At 38.0% G+C, this 21615-nt stretch overlaps 1 protein-coding gene across 7 annotated transcripts in view; it reads right to left on the reverse strand.

Moving 5' to 3' along the window:
• DLGAP2 (DLG associated protein 2) overlaps nucleotides 1-21615 on the reverse strand; it is a 688475-nt gene that overhangs the window by 340932 nt on the left and 325928 nt on the right. For all 7 annotated transcript variants that reach the window (XM_050950699.1, XM_050950698.1, XM_050950697.1 and 4 more), the window contains one exon: nucleotides 8885-8917. Coding sequence is in view for 4 of the 7 variants with exons in the window: in XM_050950698.1 (XP_050806655.1) it covers nucleotides 8885-8917 (33 nt within the window). In the remaining 3 variants the exon portion in view is untranslated. The remainder of the gene's footprint in view (nucleotides 1-8884; nucleotides 8918-21615) is intronic.

Genomic DNA, 21615 nt, shown 5'->3' on the forward strand with positions numbered 1-21615 from the left:
ACTTAACACAAGTTGGTTTCTCCGTAGACAAAAATACAACAATCTAGATGTGGTCTTCATTTGAAAAGGAAATCTGCAGCAATACAGATACATGTTAACAATGAAAAGATGGGGTATCTAATTATTTACTTTGAAATGTCCAGGGTTAGAACAGCTGAACAGGACATCACTAGCCAGAAAGGCAATGAGAATAAACTCTCTTAATTTACAGGCACTTGAAATTTAAAATAAATAAATAAATAAATAAATAAAGTCACGTCTTCCACATCCTGCAGCCCTTCCCCCAACTTTGCAGGACATAATACAACCACGTATAATATTCTGTATGTTGATATAACTTTGCACATGAAACCCCAGAATATTTTCTGAAGTGCTTTAATGGTACAATTAAGATAACAAGGAGACCAGCCCCTTAGCTGAGTTACCGGTGAGGTTCACCTGTCCTGTCTGAGCTCACATAGTGTGGAGTGGGAGAAAGGCACCTGAGGATCTGGGCCTAAGCCCTCGTCCAGACTAACCCGCGGCATCGGCGGGTTAAAATCGATTGCTCGGGGATCGATATATCGCGTCTAGTCTGGACGCGGTGTATCGATCCCCGAGCGCGCTTACATCGATTCCGGAACTCCATCAATCCGAACGGAGTTCCGGAATCGACGCGGAGAGCCGCGGACATCGATGCCGCGCCGTCCAGACTGGTGAGTACCTCGATTTTAGAAATTCGACTTCAGCTACGTTATTCACGTAGCTGAAGTTGCGTATCTAAAATCGATTTTAATTCCTAGTCTGGACGTGGCCTAACTCCCATTGATTTCAGTGAATTGATACCAAATGAGAGTTTGGCCCAGATCCTCAAAAAGCATTTAGGTGCCTAAATTCTTCCCTTCCCACTGACTAAGAGGTTTGACAGTTAAAATCAAGATTCACAGGACCATAAGATTTGTCATACCAGATCAGACCAATTAGGACTACAGCCAGTACCAGATGCTTCAGAGGAATGGGCAAGGAAATGGGAAATTATGGGATAACCTGCTTGTACAGTCAAAGTTTCTTTCTAATCCCTTCAATTAGAGGTTGGTTTCTGCACTAGTGCCTAAGAATTTATGTACCTAAAAATTGTTTTTCTTTAATCTTTTCTAATGTAGCTGTGGACATTCTCATTATTCATGGAAGCATCTAGTGCTTTAAAAACCCTACGTAACTCTTCTCCTCAAAAGGTATCTTGTGGCAATGAGTTCCACGGGCGAATTTTTCATTGGATGAAATAGTATTTCCTTTAATTAGTTTTAAATTTTCAGTCTTTGTAACTCATTCACTGTCCTTTTCCTTTGGTATAAGTACAGATAATTGAAAGGGCCCATTTTTAATAGAATTTGTTGGTTTGTACTTATGTTCCCTCATTTGTATCCTTTTTAGAGTAAAGGGTCCCAATCTTTCCAATTTCTATTCATGCAATTTTTTCTCCATGCATCTGAATTGTATTTGTCATCTGTTTCCACACCTCTGCTATTTCTACTAAATCCTTTTTGAGATGGAGTGACCGCCACATCATCTAGCCGGACTTTCTGCATATCACAGGCCACTAAACAGCACCCAGTTACCCCTGTATTGAGCGCAATGATCTGATTCAGTCTAAAGCATTACAGCCCTCTGGAGACTAAGCTAGTGTGTGCCACAGGCTAAGAATAGGAGATACCAAGGTGCACTATTATGTGCCACAGGCAGAGACAAAGAGGGAATAAGGGGCACCAATTCCTGAGGCCCTTGCAGTGGGAACCGATTTGGAGAGATATACGCAGATATATCAATGGGGCCAGGATCACACCCACAGCCTCTGACATTACTCTCAAATATATGGCATAGTATTTCTTGTTCTCCACTGCCTCTTCACATCCCAATCTTTTCCATATGCACCAGATGGAGAAAAGATATAAAACAAATTTCATTGTTCACTTTCAGTGTGATTTAAAGGCAAGCCCTTAAATGAACATTGTTTCCCTGATGTTTGTTCTGTAACATGAAGCACTAACAGTGGTTTCTATTTGCTCTAATCAAGGTCTTCATCCTTCTGTTTTTCTGGCAGAGTTGACAGCACCTTAGTATGGTATATTATCTTCCACTTTTTCTGCCCCTAGTTCTGAAGCCAATTGTGCATAGCCTGATGAATGAACACTCACTCCCTCTCCTTGAATATGCCATGTTCAGAGTAAAAAAGTCTCATCAAAATATGATCTCTGGTATGTAAATTACCTTGTGAATATGGAAATATGTGTATTTCTTAAACTCACTGAAGCAAAAGAGAGTCAGTGGCACTTCAGTGGGTACATATCTACAAACAACATGTAAAAACAACTATCTTTAAATTCCATATGCAAACTAAGGGCTTCAACCAACCTTTTTTTTTTGTGTGTGTATATGTGCATAAATGTAAAATCATGACCGATCCTGCAATGCTATAAGGTCCTCCAAGATCCTCCTTTTTTAGATCTGTCTGGGAGCATACTCTGAGTGTGTGTTTGGAAGTAGTCCTGATAAACTTCCAAAGGGAAGGTTTTAAAGAAAAAGGTTATCTGTTCGGAGTGACACTTTATATCAAATTCTGAGTGAAAAGAAACTAAAAGTGATGACCTACAAATAGCCACGATTGAACATGGATACTGTTCTGATACACCATTCATTTAAGACCAGACAGCACAGGGAGCTCTCCACATTCCACAACAATGTGAAGCTCTCATATGAATACATCAGGGCTTTTGGAAAATTCAATCCAAGTTGCTACACACTAAGGGATAGTTTTTCCACAGGGTTGAAGCCAGCCTCCTTCTTGTAGGCCAAATTTGTGAAGGCATTTTGCACCTGCAAAAAATCAATAACTCAGGAGAGAATTTTAGTACTTGTCCCTCTGAAGTAGGGTAATCAGATGTCCCAATTTTATAGGGACAGTCCCAATTTTTGGGTCTTTTTCTTGTATAGGTTCCTATTACCTCCATCTCCTATCCCGATTTTTCACATTTGCTGTCTGGTCACCCTACTCTGAAGTGCCTGACTGGCATCCAAATGCAGGTAGTAGGTTTGTGGGCACATGCCCAGGTTGTACCCACACATGAATTGTAAGCACAAACTGCAACAATAATTTAAGCATGGTTGCAATTACTATGGAGTACTTGGCCCTAAGAGCCGAATTGTAAAGTCTAACCACTTCATAACATACATTTAAGATATGATTATACTGAATACATACAAGAATATATTAAGTTGCAAAGTCAAGCATTTAGAAGTTATGATATGCTAGAATGAAAGTTAACTTAATTGACCTGTCTTTTGTATATACCTTATAATGCAGTCTTTAATTACACGATCAAACTTTATTTTCCACAAGACCCCATTCAGTACACAGGATGGACCTACTTTGGGGATTAATCAGGACCGTGTAATAAAGGAAGAGCCTATGACAGATAGGGCAACTTCTTGCAATATTTTTGGGGGTCCATTGTTTTAAACGAATGGTTTGTGTGTGATTGCGTTCTACTTCCTGGGGGAGGGCTACCACAACTCCTCCTCAACAACAAAAAGTTATGATTAATGCACGTCAGCCAGGTTGAAACCCTGACAGAGAGGTACCACCTTCTGGGAAAGATCATACAAGATAGTTTAAACTGGCTCTTTCAGAGACTAGACAAAGAAAGGATTTTTGAATAAATAGCTTGAGTTTAAATTGACTCTTGGGGTTCTTTCTAATGCAAAAAAAAAAAGACAGAACCTTCTGTCCAAGGGTGGGCTCAATCCTTGTGGAAAGGATGGAAAGACATGACCTACTAAGGGCCATATAAGACTAATAGATGACCTTTAGTAAGCTTTTAGTGGATGTGTAAGTTCTTCTATTGTTTTAACGGGTTTTCTCTGCAATGCTTTCCCTATAAGAATAAATGTGCTTGCTTAGAAGGAGCTGTGTGATAACATAACTGCAGACAATACACTGGCCATATTGTTCTGAAAGAAAGCAAAGCACAAGTGTGCAATGAATGAGGCAAGGGATTGCAGGAAGAAAAATGGATGGTTTCAGGATTCAATTAGTTGAATGCTGCCCTTGAAAACTGGATTCTATTCCTGCCTTAGCCACAGAGTTCCTCCGTGATGTTGGTCAAGTCATTTCAACCAAACTTCTGACAGGTGGTCACTAATTGTATGTTCCTCCCTTTCTAATGCCCGATTTAGCACCCTGAGATCTGATTTGTAGAAGTGCTGAGCACTCACAGCTGCAACTGTAAGTCAGCGTGTCAAGCGAGCTGTGCTTTGAACACTAAAGAGCACCTTATAGGTTCAATATTGTGAAAGATCAGGTTGTAGGCATCTCAAACCGGGGATCCAAAAAAAATCATGGGATACTTTGAATTAAGTCTTTAGTTTCCTGCCATTGATGGTTCTTATTTTGTTCTCTTCTAGATTAAAGTCTCCTTGACTACCTGGCATTTTCATTCCATGCAAGTTCTTATACTTTGTAAGCAAGTCACCTCTTACTCTTTAACATCCTTTAAATGTGGACACCAAAACTTTACACCGTATTCTAGTGTCAGTCTCACCTGTAATCTATATAGAGGTAAAAATCACTTCCCTGCTTCTATTCATCACTCTCTTTATTACACATTTAAGGATTGCATTAGCCCTCTTTGCCACAACATTGCACTGAGACTCATGGTTAGTTACTGATCCACTCTGACCTCTAAATCTTTTTAGAGTCACTGTGTTCCAGGATCAGTCCCCCATTCTGTAGGTAAGGCCTATATTGTTTGTTTGTTTCTGTAGAACGTTGCATCTGGTTGTATTAAAACACATTGTATTTGAATAGACCCAACTTCTCAAGCAACCCCGATCACTCTTTATGACTTCTCTGTCATATTTGTGTCACCTGCTAATTTTATCTACAGTGATTTTACATTTACTTCTGGATCATTGGTAAAAATAGGAAATAGCCCCGGGCTAGTCCCAATCCCTGTGGAATCCTGCTAGAAACACTCAAATTCAATGATGATTCCCCTTTGACAACTACTTGGAGATTTGTCAGTTAGCTAGTTCTTAGTCCATTTAATTTGTGCTTTATTTGTATTTTACAGGGCTAATTTTTAAAACAAGATGTAGTGCAGTACTAACTCAAACACCCTACAAAAGTCAAAATATATTATATTTATGCAGTTACCTTTGTCAATACAAGGAACACAATAATGATGGAATACATAAAGCTACAAGCCAAAAATGGAAGTGAAAGGTTTATGAGAGTGCTGGCATGTGTTATTAATACTGTAAGCAATATGAAGTTGGAAAAGAATGCACAAGTCTCTCCCCATAACTTAGTTCCATACTTTTAAAGTTCTGAGTGGCTGGAGTGTGCCCAGCTACCAAATTTAAGTTTTGTCTGCTAATTTCCCAATTTTTTAAATACACATTTAGTGTATTTCAGAGGATAGCTCATGAGAGTCAGGAAGAAGAAGAGCTGCATCTGCCTAGAGATCACAGGGAGCAACTGCTGCTGAAGTTACTCTTGACTTTGTTCATGCTCCTCAAGAACATGAGAAGCTCTGCTGTGCCTCAGTAAATTTTTTCGTCTACAACATTTTATCTCTGTTGAAAACGTTACTGAAAGTCAGTACAGCAAGAGCAACCCTCTATGTTTAGCACCAACAAACTTTCAGCACAAGGGAACTTCAGTGAAGTAATCTGTAACATCACTCACTTCCCAGAACAGCTTGTAGCCTCTCATGGACTCCTGGAAATCAGATGCCACCAGCAGCAGCTGCAGCAATAGGGTGAGAATGTCTGTATTGTACCATCAGATCTTATGAATGCACTCTCCCTTCCCTACTAATATGAGGAATACCTCTCAACAATTAAACATGCTAATGTGGTACAGCTGCAAGTGTGACAATCGCCATCTTAGACAGTAACAGGGATTGAACTGAAAAGCTCTGGACATAAACACTTGAGTCCTTACAGCTTGTGCTGAAGAACCAGGCTTTCAAGCTGAATGTTGTCACAGTCACATCCACTGTGAGCTTAGACAAGCATGTTACACATACACTGAAGGGTTGATTGCACAAGCAAAATGTGTGATAAACAACAAATATGAAAAGTGTATTTTAATGATTCACATGACTACTTACAGATAATAGATTTAAGTAAAAAACCTGCTTTGGAGTGGCCTTTTCATCATGAGAATCACATAATCCTTACCATGCCTCCAAAGAGATCAACATCAGGGTTTGAATCCCTTCACCTTCAGATCACAAGCTTAAATTCTTACTATTTGAACTGCAGGAATAAGCACAAACTGACACAAAGATGAGCCACCAGAGGAGGACTTCACATGCTCTTCCCAGTGTGTTCCACAACCAGTGACTAGTCCACAGTAGAATACTGGTGATCAGGAATCCTGGAATCCTCCTGGCTTTGGCAGAGCAATGTGGTTTACAGTGGTTAGAAATAGGATAACTCAGTGTGACTAAGCCAGTATGGATGGCAATGTGGTGTAGTGGATCAGATGGGGGTTTGTCATATTAAAGATCTGGTGTCTGGTCTGCTCAAGTTTGAAAAAACATTCTGCTAATTTATTTAAAAAATGGGGGTTGGCGGGAGTGTTCAGAAGCACTTATTAAACTGTTTTCTAGGGCAGGTTCACAGCCTTAGTCAATAGTGAGCATAATCAACTGGATAGGAATTTAAACAGCATTTAGAAGAGGTACGAAACTTGTGGTAGCCTGCCCCCTAAGCTACAGGAGTAGTGGATGAAACAGTCTCTGCCTTCCTCCCTTGGAAATGACTAGAAGTGTATTTTCCATTATTAAAAAAAGTTGGAAGGTACTCTAAAGATAAATACTACTATCTATGTATAGCTGAGCAACAGTGTAGCCAATGGACAGATGCCATAGTGTTTTAGATTTCTGGAGCCGGGATGAAGAGATAATCCAATGAAATAATTTCCAAAAAGGGTAATTTTTGAACTCTCATTAATCTCTCCCTATCAATTCATTTTTCATCAAACCACAATGAAAAATTCATATAGTGCTCAAAATTTATATGATGTGTGTGGGTTTTTTGCCATTTTATTGAGACTGCTACAAAAGTGTAAAGCTAGTGTTAAAATGGAACTTCGTAAAGCAACCCTAACTCTGGTGCAGCTATCACTGCTCCATAATACTATGGTTAAACCCATTGAGTTTGCTCAGGACCTGGAGATCAGTGCTCTCAGAAGCAAAGAAAAAACACACTGTAAAAATCCTTTTCACTTATCTTTGCTGAACTTAATGAGTAGGCTTTAAAAACTGTAGCTAAGATTTAACAATTAGCATACCAGTAGCACAGCACTCAAGGAGTTAGTTGGTGTGCCAGAAGAAACTTCAATCTATAACAGTTTGTTTTTGCTCATCTAAACAGCTGAACAACAAGATAATACAGGTCCCACCAACAACACAGTCTCTCACCATTTGGCAGATTTTTTTAAACACATAAAAATGAAGGGCTTGTTATTGAGTACTTTAAAAAAAAAAGTCTGAACCCTGTTATTCACTTTTAAGGACACATACATATTTTAATTCTAGTTTGCAAAACTGAGTATGTACTTCTGGTTTTCTGGGAAAAAATGAGCATGATTGTGGAAAGTCAGTTTAGTCATGCACAAAAGTATTAATCCAACACACAACTGTACACTGAGATAGTAAAGTCATCAGTTTGCCACATAAGGCCACTGAACATCTGTTGTATGCTTTTCCTTTATTTGGTCTGTTTTTTTATAAACTACATGGAAAAAGCACTGCAACTAGTACTATAGTTTTTTGGTAAAAGGAACGCAAAAACGTCAAAACAAACTTCTCAGTATGGTTAATAAATTAATACAAGCAAATGAAAAATGTTCTTATGAACTGGATTGTTTCATTAGTTGCAAAGCCTCAAGATTTATCACATCAGACACAGTCTTTAATTCTCCAGAATACGGTTATTAGCTTCTCCTCCGCCCCACCCCAGAATATAGAAAGCTTTGTTTTGCTTTTCAGAAACTATTCTGAGCATATGAAGTACTGAAAAATTAAGCTGCCCATCATAATCAAGCTTCTGAGTTTTGTAAAATGGCTGAAAATGGATCCATCATGGCCAGTATTTTGGATAACTTTTGACAGAGAGGTTCCAGATAGCCGGGTTAGAAGATAATTTTCCTCTTACATTTTATTTAATAGCAATAAGGGTAACAGAATGCAAAGTTTTTCTCCAATAATGGATTATTTGCTTCAAAAAGTAAAAACCTCAATGCTTATTTAGGCAAATCCAACATCTCATCTTGTTGTTAATTTGGCACTGAAAAATAAATATCATTGGTGCATACATTTGCATTAATGTTGTCTAATTATCCTTGTTTCAAAAGCAGTCTTTATTCACTTCACCTGTTAAAAAGGAGCTTCTCTTAGTACTCTGAGTTACACTAAACATGAAAATGTGATCCCTTAGAGATTAACTCATTTTCATTTACATTATCCAATGTCCTTTTTTTCCAAATGATGTCTTCAAGTGCCTCATCAGTGTTTCATATCCCAAATTATACTGGCAAACACATAAAAACTGAACAAAAAGCAAATATTTGCATTTTTACTCTAATGGAATATTTGTCCTTTAAGATAATTTTCTTCTGCCTGGAGCATGTACTGTGCTTTACTCAGTTTAATTTGATTCATTTTGGTATCTAGCACAGCAAAGTGTGAGCGTTTCTTGTGTTAGCATTATTTCTAATATCATGTTCAATCTACTGTTACCTGTACAAATGAACTAACAGACTAAACAGATCACTTGAGTCAAGCCTGTGCACTATCAGCTTTGAAAATGATTAAGAACACAGAAACACACTCACCTTCAGGCTCACCACAGAGTGTACACTGTGACTCTGAAAAGAAAAGAGAGCGATAAAAGTCATTTCTTCTGCTCATATTTGAGATCATTACTTCTGCTCAAGGGATACCAAATCACAGTCATTTATAAATGTTACCCAAACTGGCAGTAACTTAAATTGTGCATGAATGAGAAGTATCACAAGAACAACCATAGTGGGTCAGACCAATGGTTCATCTAGCCCAGTATCTTTATTTTGACAGTGACCAATACCACATGCTTCAGAGGAAATGAACAGAACAGGGAAATTATCAAGTGAGCCATCCTCTGTCATCCAATCCAAGCACCTGACAGTCAGAGCATCGGGTTGCATCCCTGACCATCTTGGCCAATAGCTATTGATGGATCTATCCTCCATGAACTTATCTAATTCTGTTTTGAACCCTATTATACTTTTGGCCTTCACAACATCCATTGACCACAAGTTCCAAAGATTGATTGTGCATTGTGTGAAGAAGTACTTTCTTTAGTTTGTTTTAAACCTGCTGCTGATAAAATTTTATTGGGTGACCCCTGATTCTTGTGTTATGTGAAGGGGTAAATAACACTTCCTTATTCACTTTCTCCATACCACTCCTGATCTTATAAATCTCTCTCATATCTCCCTTTTCTCATCTCTTTTCCAAATTGAACAGTCCCAGGTTTTTAATTTCTCCTCATATGAAAGCTGTTCCATACTCTTCATCATTTTTGTTGCTCTTCTCCTTTTCAATTTTTAATATATCTTTTTTTATATGGGGTAACCAGAACTGCATGCAGTATTCAAGATGTGGCCATACCATGAATTTATATAATGGCATTATGATATTTACTGTCGTAGTGTCTAACCCTTTCTTAATGTTGCCTAACATTCAGTTAAGCTTTTTTGAATGCTGCTGCACATTGCTTGGATATTTCCCCCAAAACTATCTACAATGACTCCAAGATCTGTCTTGTGTGGTAATAGCAATTTGAAACCACATCATTTTGTATGTATAGTTGGGGTAGTGTATTCCAATGTGCATTACTTTGAATTTATCAACATTGACTTTCATCTTACATTTTGTTGTCCAGTCACCTAGTTTTGTAAAATCCTTTTGTTAACTCTTTGCAGTTTGCTTTGGACTTAACTATCTTGAGTAACTCTGTGTTGTCTGCAAACTGTGCCACCTCACTGTTTACTCCTTTTTCAGGATCATTTATGAAAATACTGAATAGCAGTGACTCAGCACAGATCCCTGGGGGACACTGCTATTTACTTTGGTTCATTTTGAAAACTGAACACATATTCCGACCCTTTATTTCCTGTCTTTTAACCAGTTATTGATCTTTGCGAGAACCTTCCCTTTTATCCCATGACTGCTTACTTTGTTTAACAGTCTTTGGTGAGGGACCTTGTCAAAGGCTTTCTGAAGTTCAAGTACACAATAGCCACTGGATCCCCCTTGTCCACCTGCTTGCTGAACCCCTCAAAGAGTTGTAATAGATGGGTGAGGTACGATTTCCCTTTCAAAGCCATGTTGACTCTTCTCCCATCAAATCGTGTTCCTCTATCTGTCTGATAATTCTGTTCCTTTACTATAGTTTCACCAATTTTCCTGTGACTGACGTTAGGCTTACCAGCCTGTAATTGCCTGAATCCTCTCTTAAAAATTTGGGTCACATTAGCTATCCTCCAATCATCTGGTACAGAAGCTAATTTAAGAAGTATCTCAGTTCTTACTTCCGCAATTTCATATTTGAGTTGGTTCAGAATTTTTGGGTGAATACCATCTGGTCCTAGTGACTTATTACTGCTTAGTTTAATTAATTTGTTCCAAAACCTCCTCTATTGACACCTCACTCTGGGGCTGTTCTTCAGATTTGTGACTTAAAAAGAATGGCTCAGGTGTGGGAATCTCACTCAGATCATCTGCAGTGAAGACTGATGCAAAGAATTCATTTAGCTTCTCTGCAACATCCATGTCTTCCTCCAGTGGTCCTTTAACACTTTAGTCATCCTGCAGCCCCGTGACTGTTGGTAGGCTTCCTGCTTCTGGTGTACTTCATTATTTTGCTGTTAGAATTTGAAGAGCAACTAGCAAAAGACTTTTACCTTATTATACTTCTACATTTGAGTTGCCAGAGTTTATGCTCCTTTCTATTTTCCTCAGTAGGGTTTTCATGACTTTCAATTTTTAAAGGATGCCTTTTTGCCTTTAACTGCCACGTTTACTCTGTTTAGCCATGGTGGCATTTTTTAGTCCTCTAACAGTTTTTTTTAATTTCAAGTATATACTTAATTTGAGCCTCTATTATGGTGTTAAAAAGTTTCCATGTAGCTTGCAGGCATTTCATTCTTGTGACTGTTCATTTCAATTTCTGCTTAACTAGCTTCCTCATTTTTGTCTAGTTTCCCTTTCTGAAGTTAAATACTAGTGTGGTCAGTTTCTGGTATTTCCCCTCATGCCCAGGATATTAAATTTGATTATATTATGTGACTATTACCGAGCAGTTCAGTTATATTCACCTCTTGGACCAGATCCTGTACTCCATTTAGGATTAAATCCTAAACTCCCCTTGTGGGTTCCAGGATTAGCTGCTCCAACAAGCAGTCATTAATGGTGTCTAGAAATTTTATCTCTGCATCCCATCGTGAGGTGACTTGTATCCACTCAAATATGGGGATTGTTGAAATCCCCCATTATTACTGACTTTTCTATTTTTATAGCCCCTCTAATCACAATTACCATGACTATCCCAGTCAGGTGGTTGATAGTATATTCTTACTGCTGTACCCTTATAATTCAAACACAAAATTTCTATCCACCAAGATTCTATGGTACAGTTTGATTCATTTAATATTTTTACTATACTTGACTATGTTTTCTTTCACATATAGTGCCACTCAGCTACCAGCACAACCTACTCCGTAATTTCTATATATTTTGTACCCTGGTATTACTGTGTCCCATTGATTATCATTGTTCCACCAAACTTCTCTGATGACCATTATACAAATAGCCTCATTTAATACCAGGCATTTAAGTCCACCCATCTTAGTATTTAGACTTCTAGCATTTGTATACAAGCACTTATACAATTGGTCACTTTTTAGTTGTCTGGTTCCATGTGATGTAATTAAATGAGACTCTTTTGTTTGACTGTTTCTCTTCAGTTCCTACTTGTACTTCAATTTCTATTCTTTCCTCTTTATCAGGATACAGAGAATCCCTGTTAACAGATCTTCTCCAATGGGATGTCTCTGTCCAACTCATGTGCTCCTCTGCACCAGTCAGCATTTCCCCAGTCAATTTAAAATTTCTTCTACAACATTTTTCATTTTACATTCCAGCAATGTGGTTCCATTTTGGTTTAAATGTAGCCCACCCTTCCTGTATAGGCTCCTTCTTCCCCAAAAGGTTGCCGGCTTCCTAATACACTTAAAACCCTCCTCCCTACACCATCATCTCATCCAGTCACTGAGACCCTGCAGTTCTGCCTAACTGTCCCTGACCATGGAACTGGAAGAATTTCAGTGACTACCATTTTAGAGGTCCTGGACTTTAATTTCTTACCTAAATTTGGCCTCCAGGCCCTCTCTCCTACCTTTCCCCTATGTCACTGATACCTACATGTACCATGGCCACTGTCTACTCCCCAGCACTGCACACAAGGCTGTCTAGATGTCTTGAGAAATGCACAACCTTCGCACCCAACAGGCAAGTCACCATGAGAGTCTCCTGGTCATCACAAACTCAGCTATATGTATGTCTCATGATTAAATCCCCCATTACTATTACCTGACTCTTCCTAGTAACTGTGATTCCCTCCTCTAGAGAGATATCCTAGAAGGTGAGTTCCAACTATGGGATCATTTCCCTCATCTTCAGTTTGATGTTCTCCTTTCCTGAGACTTTCATCCTCAATAACAGAGAGGCTGTCAGACTGGGGGTTGGACTGCTCTATGGTATCCCTGAAAGTCTCATTCCATTTTTATTACACCAAAATTGCAAAAAAATACTTTTAATGAAAATAAACTTTTGTATGAAGAATTTTTTAAAAAATAGGTTTTATTCAAATGTCTAAACAATGACAGACCTGCCTCTCAGTTACAGCTAGGAAATCCCACAGAATTTAGTGGAGTGCAACTAAAAATATTTGGTCTCTTAGTATTCTGGACATGGAAAACTGCATGAAGTCATTGGCATCTGAAATCTGTAACTCTCTTAATTTTATTACTAAGAGTAATAAATAATAATGGGGGCAGAATTTATACTCTTTTCTTCCAGAAGGTTTCTAAATTCTCTGGGTCAGGTCCTGAAAATTAGTGAATAACCTGAGTTATGCCCTCTTTAAAATATTCAGCAATAACGTTAAGGAATAAAGATCTCTGATGCTTCTGTCCCCAACGCAGCATTTGTCAAAGCATGTGAGCCCCTGTAGTCATACCGACAAAACGCTCCTTTCCTCCTCTCTCAATTGTACTGTGGGGAGCTGCCAATGCTGCTCCTCAGCAAGGAGGAGAACACAGAGACTTCTTGCAAAAGATTCCTTCTTCCTGATATCTCAACACTCACACTCACTTTTTCAGCTGAGTTTTCACCCTTACATGGCAATGAAGGGCTGTCTGTGATTAGACTGTTTGTCTTACATGTGTTTTGTACAGCAAACACAAAAAATCTCTATTCCCCTGAAATACCACTACCTCTGGTGTGGTGACTGTATCAAATTGTGGGATAACTCTATAATGTAGGACAAAAACTGAAAAATACCATCATCAGTTGAAATCACAAGGAGTAATTAAATCAGTGGAATATAATGACCTACATTGGAAGTAGCCCATTAACATCTCTACTCCTAAATATATAGCACCATATACAGTACTTAATGACCACAAACAGCCAGAGCCTCTGCTTTTTCCCAGATGAAACATGGCACCTCCAACAGCAGAGAAATTGCTGCAGCCATTCTGAGACAGAAGTTCGATTCTGACTCAGAGAACACTGCCACACACTGAATCACCATCCCAGAAGCATTTTAAAAAAATTATCTGCATATGTTGATAAGATTTAATCTTCAAATCTACATTTTTAGATTATGTCCCTTTAAACAAAACAAAACAAAAAACAAACCTCTTGTCCTTGCCAAAATAATGTCACTCCAAGGAAGTATTTTTAAGATATTTTACAATAGATAAGAACAAATTGCATATAAGCAACATGTGCAGCATAGACACAACCACGAGTGAGATGTCAAGTCCTCAAGCAAACAATAAATGTGAACCAATGCCTTAATATGAAAAGTTTAGCAACTAATGTACTCATCCTCTCAGTGGCGTATGTTACAGCCTTGACTATGCTTTATCTAGGTAGATATTACATAAATAAATCACAGCATTCTCCCCCTCAGCCTCTTTGCCTTCACCTTTTTAAAGTTTGTTTCCATCAGAATCACATACAAGTGGTCTTGGTGTTGCATATTTTAATTTTCAGTTGGCAGGCACAACTTCTAAAATGTGAATTAAAAAAGTATTCATTTAAATCATCCAGTAACATTATTTGTACTGTAGCAACAAGAAACCTCAGAACTTAGTCCATAATTCATCCCTTTTACTCCCTTGCCTTTTATTGACTTAACTCTTATAGGCCTTCCAATTGCACTTTGTCCTTTTAGGCTCTGATACTCTGAACATTTAAACAAGTATTTAACTTTAAAGCATTAGCACCTGTTGAGTAACTCACATGTGTAATTAAATAATTAAGAACAAGACACAATAAAATGATTGTTTTAACAGGCTCATTTAATTTTATTTAATGTTTCTTATACTTGCTATATTACTGTGAACAATCTGTCTGATGGATGGCAAAGTCAGATACACTGATAAGCAGTTCCTTCTGGAATACTCAAACTAATTTTTTTTTTTTTAAACACAACCCTAAAGCAGTAATGGAAGAACCTCAAGAGTTTCAACATGACTGATTGAGACATGGTACCCAAACACATTAGCTTGACTAAATTATCTTATCTTCTTTGGCTTAAGGGCCCAATCCAATTCCTACTGAATGGCAAATAGTGGCCTGGGTTTAAAATCTCCTAGAAGCTGTTAGTCTTGACATTAAGGAAGAACTACCTCTGTGTAGGAAAAGGGGCATGGGTACTGAATTGATTACTATCTTGAATTTACAGTGAATCCATGATATTATCCAATTTATGGAAGTATCTCTCAAGACAGAAAGATAAGCCTGACAAGGCAATCAGAATCTTACAACAGGAAACCAGCAAGCCCTTCCTATATTTTAATACGGTTAGTTGGCTGTAACATGGGAAACTGAGATGTTTGAGAAGAAAAAGAAGGAAGTTAACAGTGTAGGTAACAGTGCAGTTGGTGGATGGGCCAGAAAACTAAACAAAGGGTAAAACAGTATAAAAAAGATCATAACATATGTTGTGTGCAGTTTAGTAAGTGAGTGATGCTGACAAACATGTGGAGGGTTGCTAAGGCAGAGCAGACAGAGATGGACATACTGACTGCCTAAGTGCCACTAACAGTGGAAAGTTAGAAAACATGTACCAGAGTAAAACTTAAAAACTCACTTAAATCAGGTGACACAGTCTTGTTTCTGGGTCACTGATGGGTTAATGATGCAAGGGGCAGCTCAGAAAAAAAAAATTTTAAGTCTTTCTTGAGGTTTCATTGAGAGGAGCAGCATGGCCGTGCATAGCTGCTTATACTGATCTCTGGGAAAGAATTAGCTCTAGACTCAGAACTTCTGGCTCATTTTATTAACAACGGCTATTCTGGTTTGTAAACTTTCACAGCATGACCAGTGTGATGCTCTTCCATTATTCTCAAGAATTCTCAGCACTGTCTTCCAAAGGTCCTCATTCACTGATGTATGTTCTTTTTGCAGATACAGACTAACACAGCTGCTACTCTGAAACCATTCACTGATGGCATCACCATCCTCTTCCTCCCTTGCTTCTAATGCATCATTGTACCAGTTTGTTTGGCCAATAATGCTACAGGATTGCTGTAACAGAGTATCTACTCTAATAGCATGCATTGAAAAATAAGGCTCAACCACCATGGCTGATGCCAAGTAGAGCTTTCTTACCAAGACTTCACTGGCACTTTCTTTCCAGATTTGTTAGTTTCACGTCCTTGCTATAAGCAAGTCATAAGCTTCCTGCTTCATCTCTCAGCACACTCAGAGAAGGCTGACAGGATTTTCATTTTGAATTTCTCAATTCTTGCCCTGCTGAGAATGAGAAACACTTGAATTGACTGCAATGTCCCTGTGTGACATTGGGAGAAAGCCAACTAAGTGGATGCTGATGATTCATAAGCTATCTTATGCTTACAAATTTCCTCTATTCCAACAGCTACTTGGGGAGGACCAGTCCTCCTTAAAGTTTTGCTTGGCTCATCAATCACAAAAATAAAAACAAGACTTGTTCTATTAGACATTTAGATAAGAAAATGTTTGAGAGACTGTATGGAGGGAGTATTGTTTGTAAGAGTATAACTCATTTAAGAGGTCTCAGTACTGACTGTATGTTTGAACATCCAGCATAACTATAGTAAGGTTTCTAGGGATATTCCAGTTGAGAAACGCCTTGAAGGCCACACTGACTTTACTGGTATGCATGGCAGGACATAATGTATTTATCTGCTGCCTATGAGAGAATGAACAATGTTCTGATTGGTACTCACAATGGTACTGCTCTAAAATTAGATCCATGAGGTTTCCAATGACCACACAAAAATACACATATTATCGATGTGTATACATACTTACATACAAAAAACAAAGGCTTGAAATGTCATTAAGTTATTTCTTTAAAAAGTCTTTCAACTTTTTTTCTCAGCTAGATCTTATATCTGAGAAGAGAAAATTTCTCTGGGAGGTGGGTCCACATAGATATCTATTTCATTATTCTCTCTCCTGTTGATCTATTAGCCCTCAATTCTGTGAGCACTCACATGTGAGTTGCCTGATTATAGGAAGTATTTGTGACAGGATCATTTCTAGGCTCCTGACAAATTACTTCTGGGTCCCTGGTCAGCTGCAAAAGACAAAATGGTTTTAATTTCGCTGTTCCTCCTTCCAGTGAGGAACCATCTGCAACAGTCATACTCAACAATAAACAGGCAAATCACTCATAGCAACTCAAAACAATAGTCCCACATCAAACCTACCTTCCCTCAGGAAGGTTCTGTCAGGCAGTCTACTCAGTTCCCGGCCCTAGCGAGGCTACTCTCAAGGAATGGGAGCTGAAGGACTGCTCTCCCTCCAAGCCAGTTCCTAACTGAGCTGGACTGTCCCCTTTTCATCCGCCGTCTCTAAGCCTGATACCTATTGCACATGTAGCAGGGCAGAGCTGATTGAGTTCACGGCAGATATTTAACCCTTTACAGTGTGGGGTTTTTATACCCCAACACAATATTATGTTAAATATTATATATAAAGTCTACTTGGGGAGTTGAAGGAAGTGTTTCCTGCTGCTGATGCTGGTCCTTTCACCAGGTTCACAAGAGCTATAGACAGATAGATACCCAGATATAGATTAACACCTTATTTGTTGTGCCTCTCTTGACCTGACATTCTCAATTCAGTCTTTAATTTTTTTTCTCTTTAGTATGCTGTTGGAGACATATGGCTAACTAAGGACCTCTCAATCTTGTAAACACTTAATGTGAGCAACTTCCATTGGACTAATAATAGTTATGATTCGTTTATGGTTTTAAAGTGTTTTCAAGTAGTGTATCTCCATACTGTGTACATGGAGTAAGTATTATTTTCGGAATAAGCAAGAAGTAGATATCTAGACTTTAATTTCTCCTTGTTTTGACATCAAAAGAAATAATAAAAAAACATAAGAACAGCTGCATCATGAAAAGCAAAACCCAGAGTGATATTTATCCTTATATTTCAGTGTCATGATTTACAAAAGAAAATATGCCAAAAAGGCCAAATATTACTGTTTGTGAAGCAGAACATTCATATGTTACACACAGCACACACCACAATTATGATTAACTATGCCATAAACTGAACTCAGCTAGCCAAATTCATTCAAGGTGTAATTTCACTCACGTAAATGAACGGCTAAATTTGGTTTAGTCACTAGTTATTTACCAAACTAATTAAAATTTTTTCACATTTTGAGTATTTTAATTAAGATACACAGAACACACAGTATTCTTTTTTTAACCACTTGCTTTTATATAAAGTAACAGTTTTCACTCTTTAATATGGCCAGTGAAGTCAATAGGCGTCAACATATAATACAAAGAGATTTTAAATAGATTTTAAAGCCAGGTGGGAGCATCATCATAATCCAGTCTGACCTCCTATGTAACTAAGGTCATAGAACTTCAACCAGTAATTTCTGCATTGGGTCCATAACTTCTACTGGGCTACAGCACATATTTTAGAAAGATACCCAGCCTTGATTAAAGATTGCAAATGATGGAGAATCCACCATGTCTCTAGGTTTGCTTCAATTGTTAATTACTCTGTGTTAAAAATGCACCTTATTTTTAGTCTGAATTTATCTATCTTGCACTAAAAGATCATCATAAAAGAGACACAATATTCTTCTTCCTATAAAGTAGTATATGCTAGCCAAGACTTTCAGAAGTGACTAGTGATTTTGGCACTTATACTGAAGCACCTCAAAGGACCCTTATGTTCAGAGGATGGATGCTCAAAATGTTCTAAACTGTTATTCCACCAACACCAGTGTATACTATATGTAGCACACACAGTTCTCCTCTGTAACAAGACCTTCCTTTGTAGTATCCCACAAGGTTCACTTTTGGGCTCTCTGCTCTCTTCTACTGTCTATCTTTGTGCTTTTATCTCTATCATTATCCTTAACTACAAATTAAACCATGAGAATTCTAATTTTTCATCACTTTTAAAGACTCTTAGTTGTCTGTCTTGAGCAGGTAAACTTGTGACTTCTTCTCAAGTTGTTTCAGCAACAGTAAATGCTTCAAAAGAAAGGTCTTTCCTTGGGCACGACGAACATCCTCAAGCACAATTTCACGTTCTCCATCTCACTTCTTAGTATATGCATAATGTGCTTTATGTGGCACATGACCAGGATTCATCAACATATTTGGTCATCTGGTTCGATCATTAGCTTCCCTGGCTGAGGCCAGGTACTGACAGGGAGTGTGACATGAATGCTTATCCCACTACTTGATTCCTATTAGCCTACACAGACCACAAACTGAGTGTGATCCATGACCTTGAGCTCTTCTCAATCTACTGTATCTCCTCTTTCTGAAACTCTACCTATCACTATCATGCAACATATGTCACTGTCCTGTGTCACTCCACCTCTGCTAAATCATCATTCACATTCTTGTCTTGACTCATGCAACATTCTTCTCCCTGTGGGTCTCCCCAAGCTCCAGCATGCCCAGAATGATGGCCACACCATCCCATATTCAAACAAACTCATTATTTTTAGGATATAGCTCATTATTTTTAGGATATAGTTGGTCTCCCTTTTTATAAAAAAATTATTTTTAGGATATAGTTGGTCTCCCTTTTTATAAAAAAAATCTTCCCACCTATTGAGGAGGGATGGTCTTGTGATTAAAGCATCATAATGGAACTCAGGAGATTGGGGTTTTTTTTATACCTTTTCTGGGTGATCATGGACAAATCATTTAACCTCTCTACATCTCAGCTTCCTGTCAGTAAACTACTGATTACAATACCTCCCTGTCTCATAAGAGTGTTTGTGATGTAAAATTCCTTAGCACATAAGGTGATCCACTACACTGATGAGCATTCTAAATGAGACTTCAAATAAAATACTTCACAGACCATGTGTGTGTCTGTCTGTCTCTCCTCACTCTCTGTGTAACACCAGTATTTTCTGTCTCTCCCTCATGTGATCTGACCACTGTTGATTTGAAAAAAAAAAATCTCGACTGCAGCTCCTGTCTTCTGGAATAATCTTCCTGAATCTCTCTGCCTCAACCCCTCTCTCTCTCACTTTAAAGCTCAGCTACAAACGTGTAGTCTCTCTTGCTTATATTTCTTAAAATGTCCTCTCTCTCTTCCAGTTACTACCTAACTCTGTAGGTCACAGGTCTGAATGAAAGAAGCTATAAAAATAAAATATTATTGTACTGCATTGTGCGTTTCACACTGATGAAAGAAGGGCGTTCATAGGGTTTTGAAAATACACCAATTTACAGACCAGCAAAAACCCATAAGCTACATATTTCTGAACACCACTGTTGAAAAATCAGAATTCCAAGCATTGCAAGAAGAATGGAGATTATTTCTTTTATGGAGTAAAATATACTTGTCCTCCCAGTGAAATATAGTTTTGTTTGTTTGAACATAAATCTTTGGAATGAAACGTAAAATCAAGTAGGAATTCCAGTAAACTTTAAAAATCCATTCTAACATTAGCATTTAATACTTGAAATTTTCATTTCACTGATATCAGAGGAAGAAGGGTGCTGCAACTGTTTGTAATTCTATTGAATTACCATCAGTATGTGTTTACCCTGATGTCACTGAAACAGAATTCACAATTCTTACTGTGCCATTTAAAGAGAAATAAAGTATCTGTATATTATATTGGGATTTACCAAAGCTAGTAGGTAAGGCATAATTTAGGGCTGTGCTGAGAGACCATTAGTCATTTTCAGGATTTTGGTCCAATATTTGTATCTAAATGCAACTATGAATAGTGTCCATAAAAGCTGATTGTATTATAAAAAGAAAGAATGAAACACAATTCATGTCTCCCAATTTATGACTCTCTATTTTATCTACTATTCCTCTTCTTTTCTTTATCTGGAGCTTTCTCACCCTGTTGATTTCGCACTGTAGCACAGTGCCATCAGATGAAATGTAAATGTGACTGACTCTGATTCACAACTAGCATGTTTGATTCACTCTAAAGATTGAGTGAGTCCTTCTGACAGGTTCCCAGTTCAAAATGAATGTCTGAGCATTTCCTGCCCTATGCTCACATATCCACATAACTAAGAAAGGTCTCATCTCACAGAGATATCCATAGGCAGAATTTTTAACTCTACAAAAATGTCTTTAGGGATCATATGAGTGAAGTAGTGCAAGTACAGAACACTTTGTGAATACAGGGGTGTCTCGTGACACAAGGTTTCACCAGAGCCAGGACCCAGTTCTATTTTTGCAGTAAGGGCACTATTAGCCTGATCCAAAGCCCACTGAAGTCAGTGGAAAGGGTCCCATTTTACCTACCTGTCATGCAGCCAAGAAGTGGTAAGAATAATTGCATCAGCATCACTTCCTAAAACTATATGACTTTCTTATTGATTTTGAGTGTGTTCATGCTTGCAACAGTGCAAGCAAAAAAATCAAACTCCAGAGAATATTAAAAACATACCAGGGATTAAATAGGAACTTGGCTTATTTCCATAAACAGTCATAGAAGAGCCATATCTGAACAGATTCAGATATGTTAAGTGGTCAAATAATAATTAATAATATTTTTATTTTAAAAGACCTTTCCTGAAAAGCACTGCACTAACATTTAAATGCAACAGCCAACCATCAAAGTATCACAAAGAATGTATATAAAAATTGAATGATACTAGCTATTTAAAATCATTGTGACTGTAAGCCAATAAACGCATTTCATCCCTGTGGACTCATTTCTACAAAAACACTTATTACTGAGCATATTGCTTGTTTCCATTGTGACAAAGTT

Source organism: Gopherus flavomarginatus, chromosome 4 (genome assembly GCF_025201925.1).
Source record: "Gopherus flavomarginatus isolate rGopFla2 chromosome 4, rGopFla2.mat.asm, whole genome shotgun sequence".
NCBI lineage: Eukaryota > Metazoa > Chordata > Testudines > Testudinidae > Gopherus > Gopherus flavomarginatus.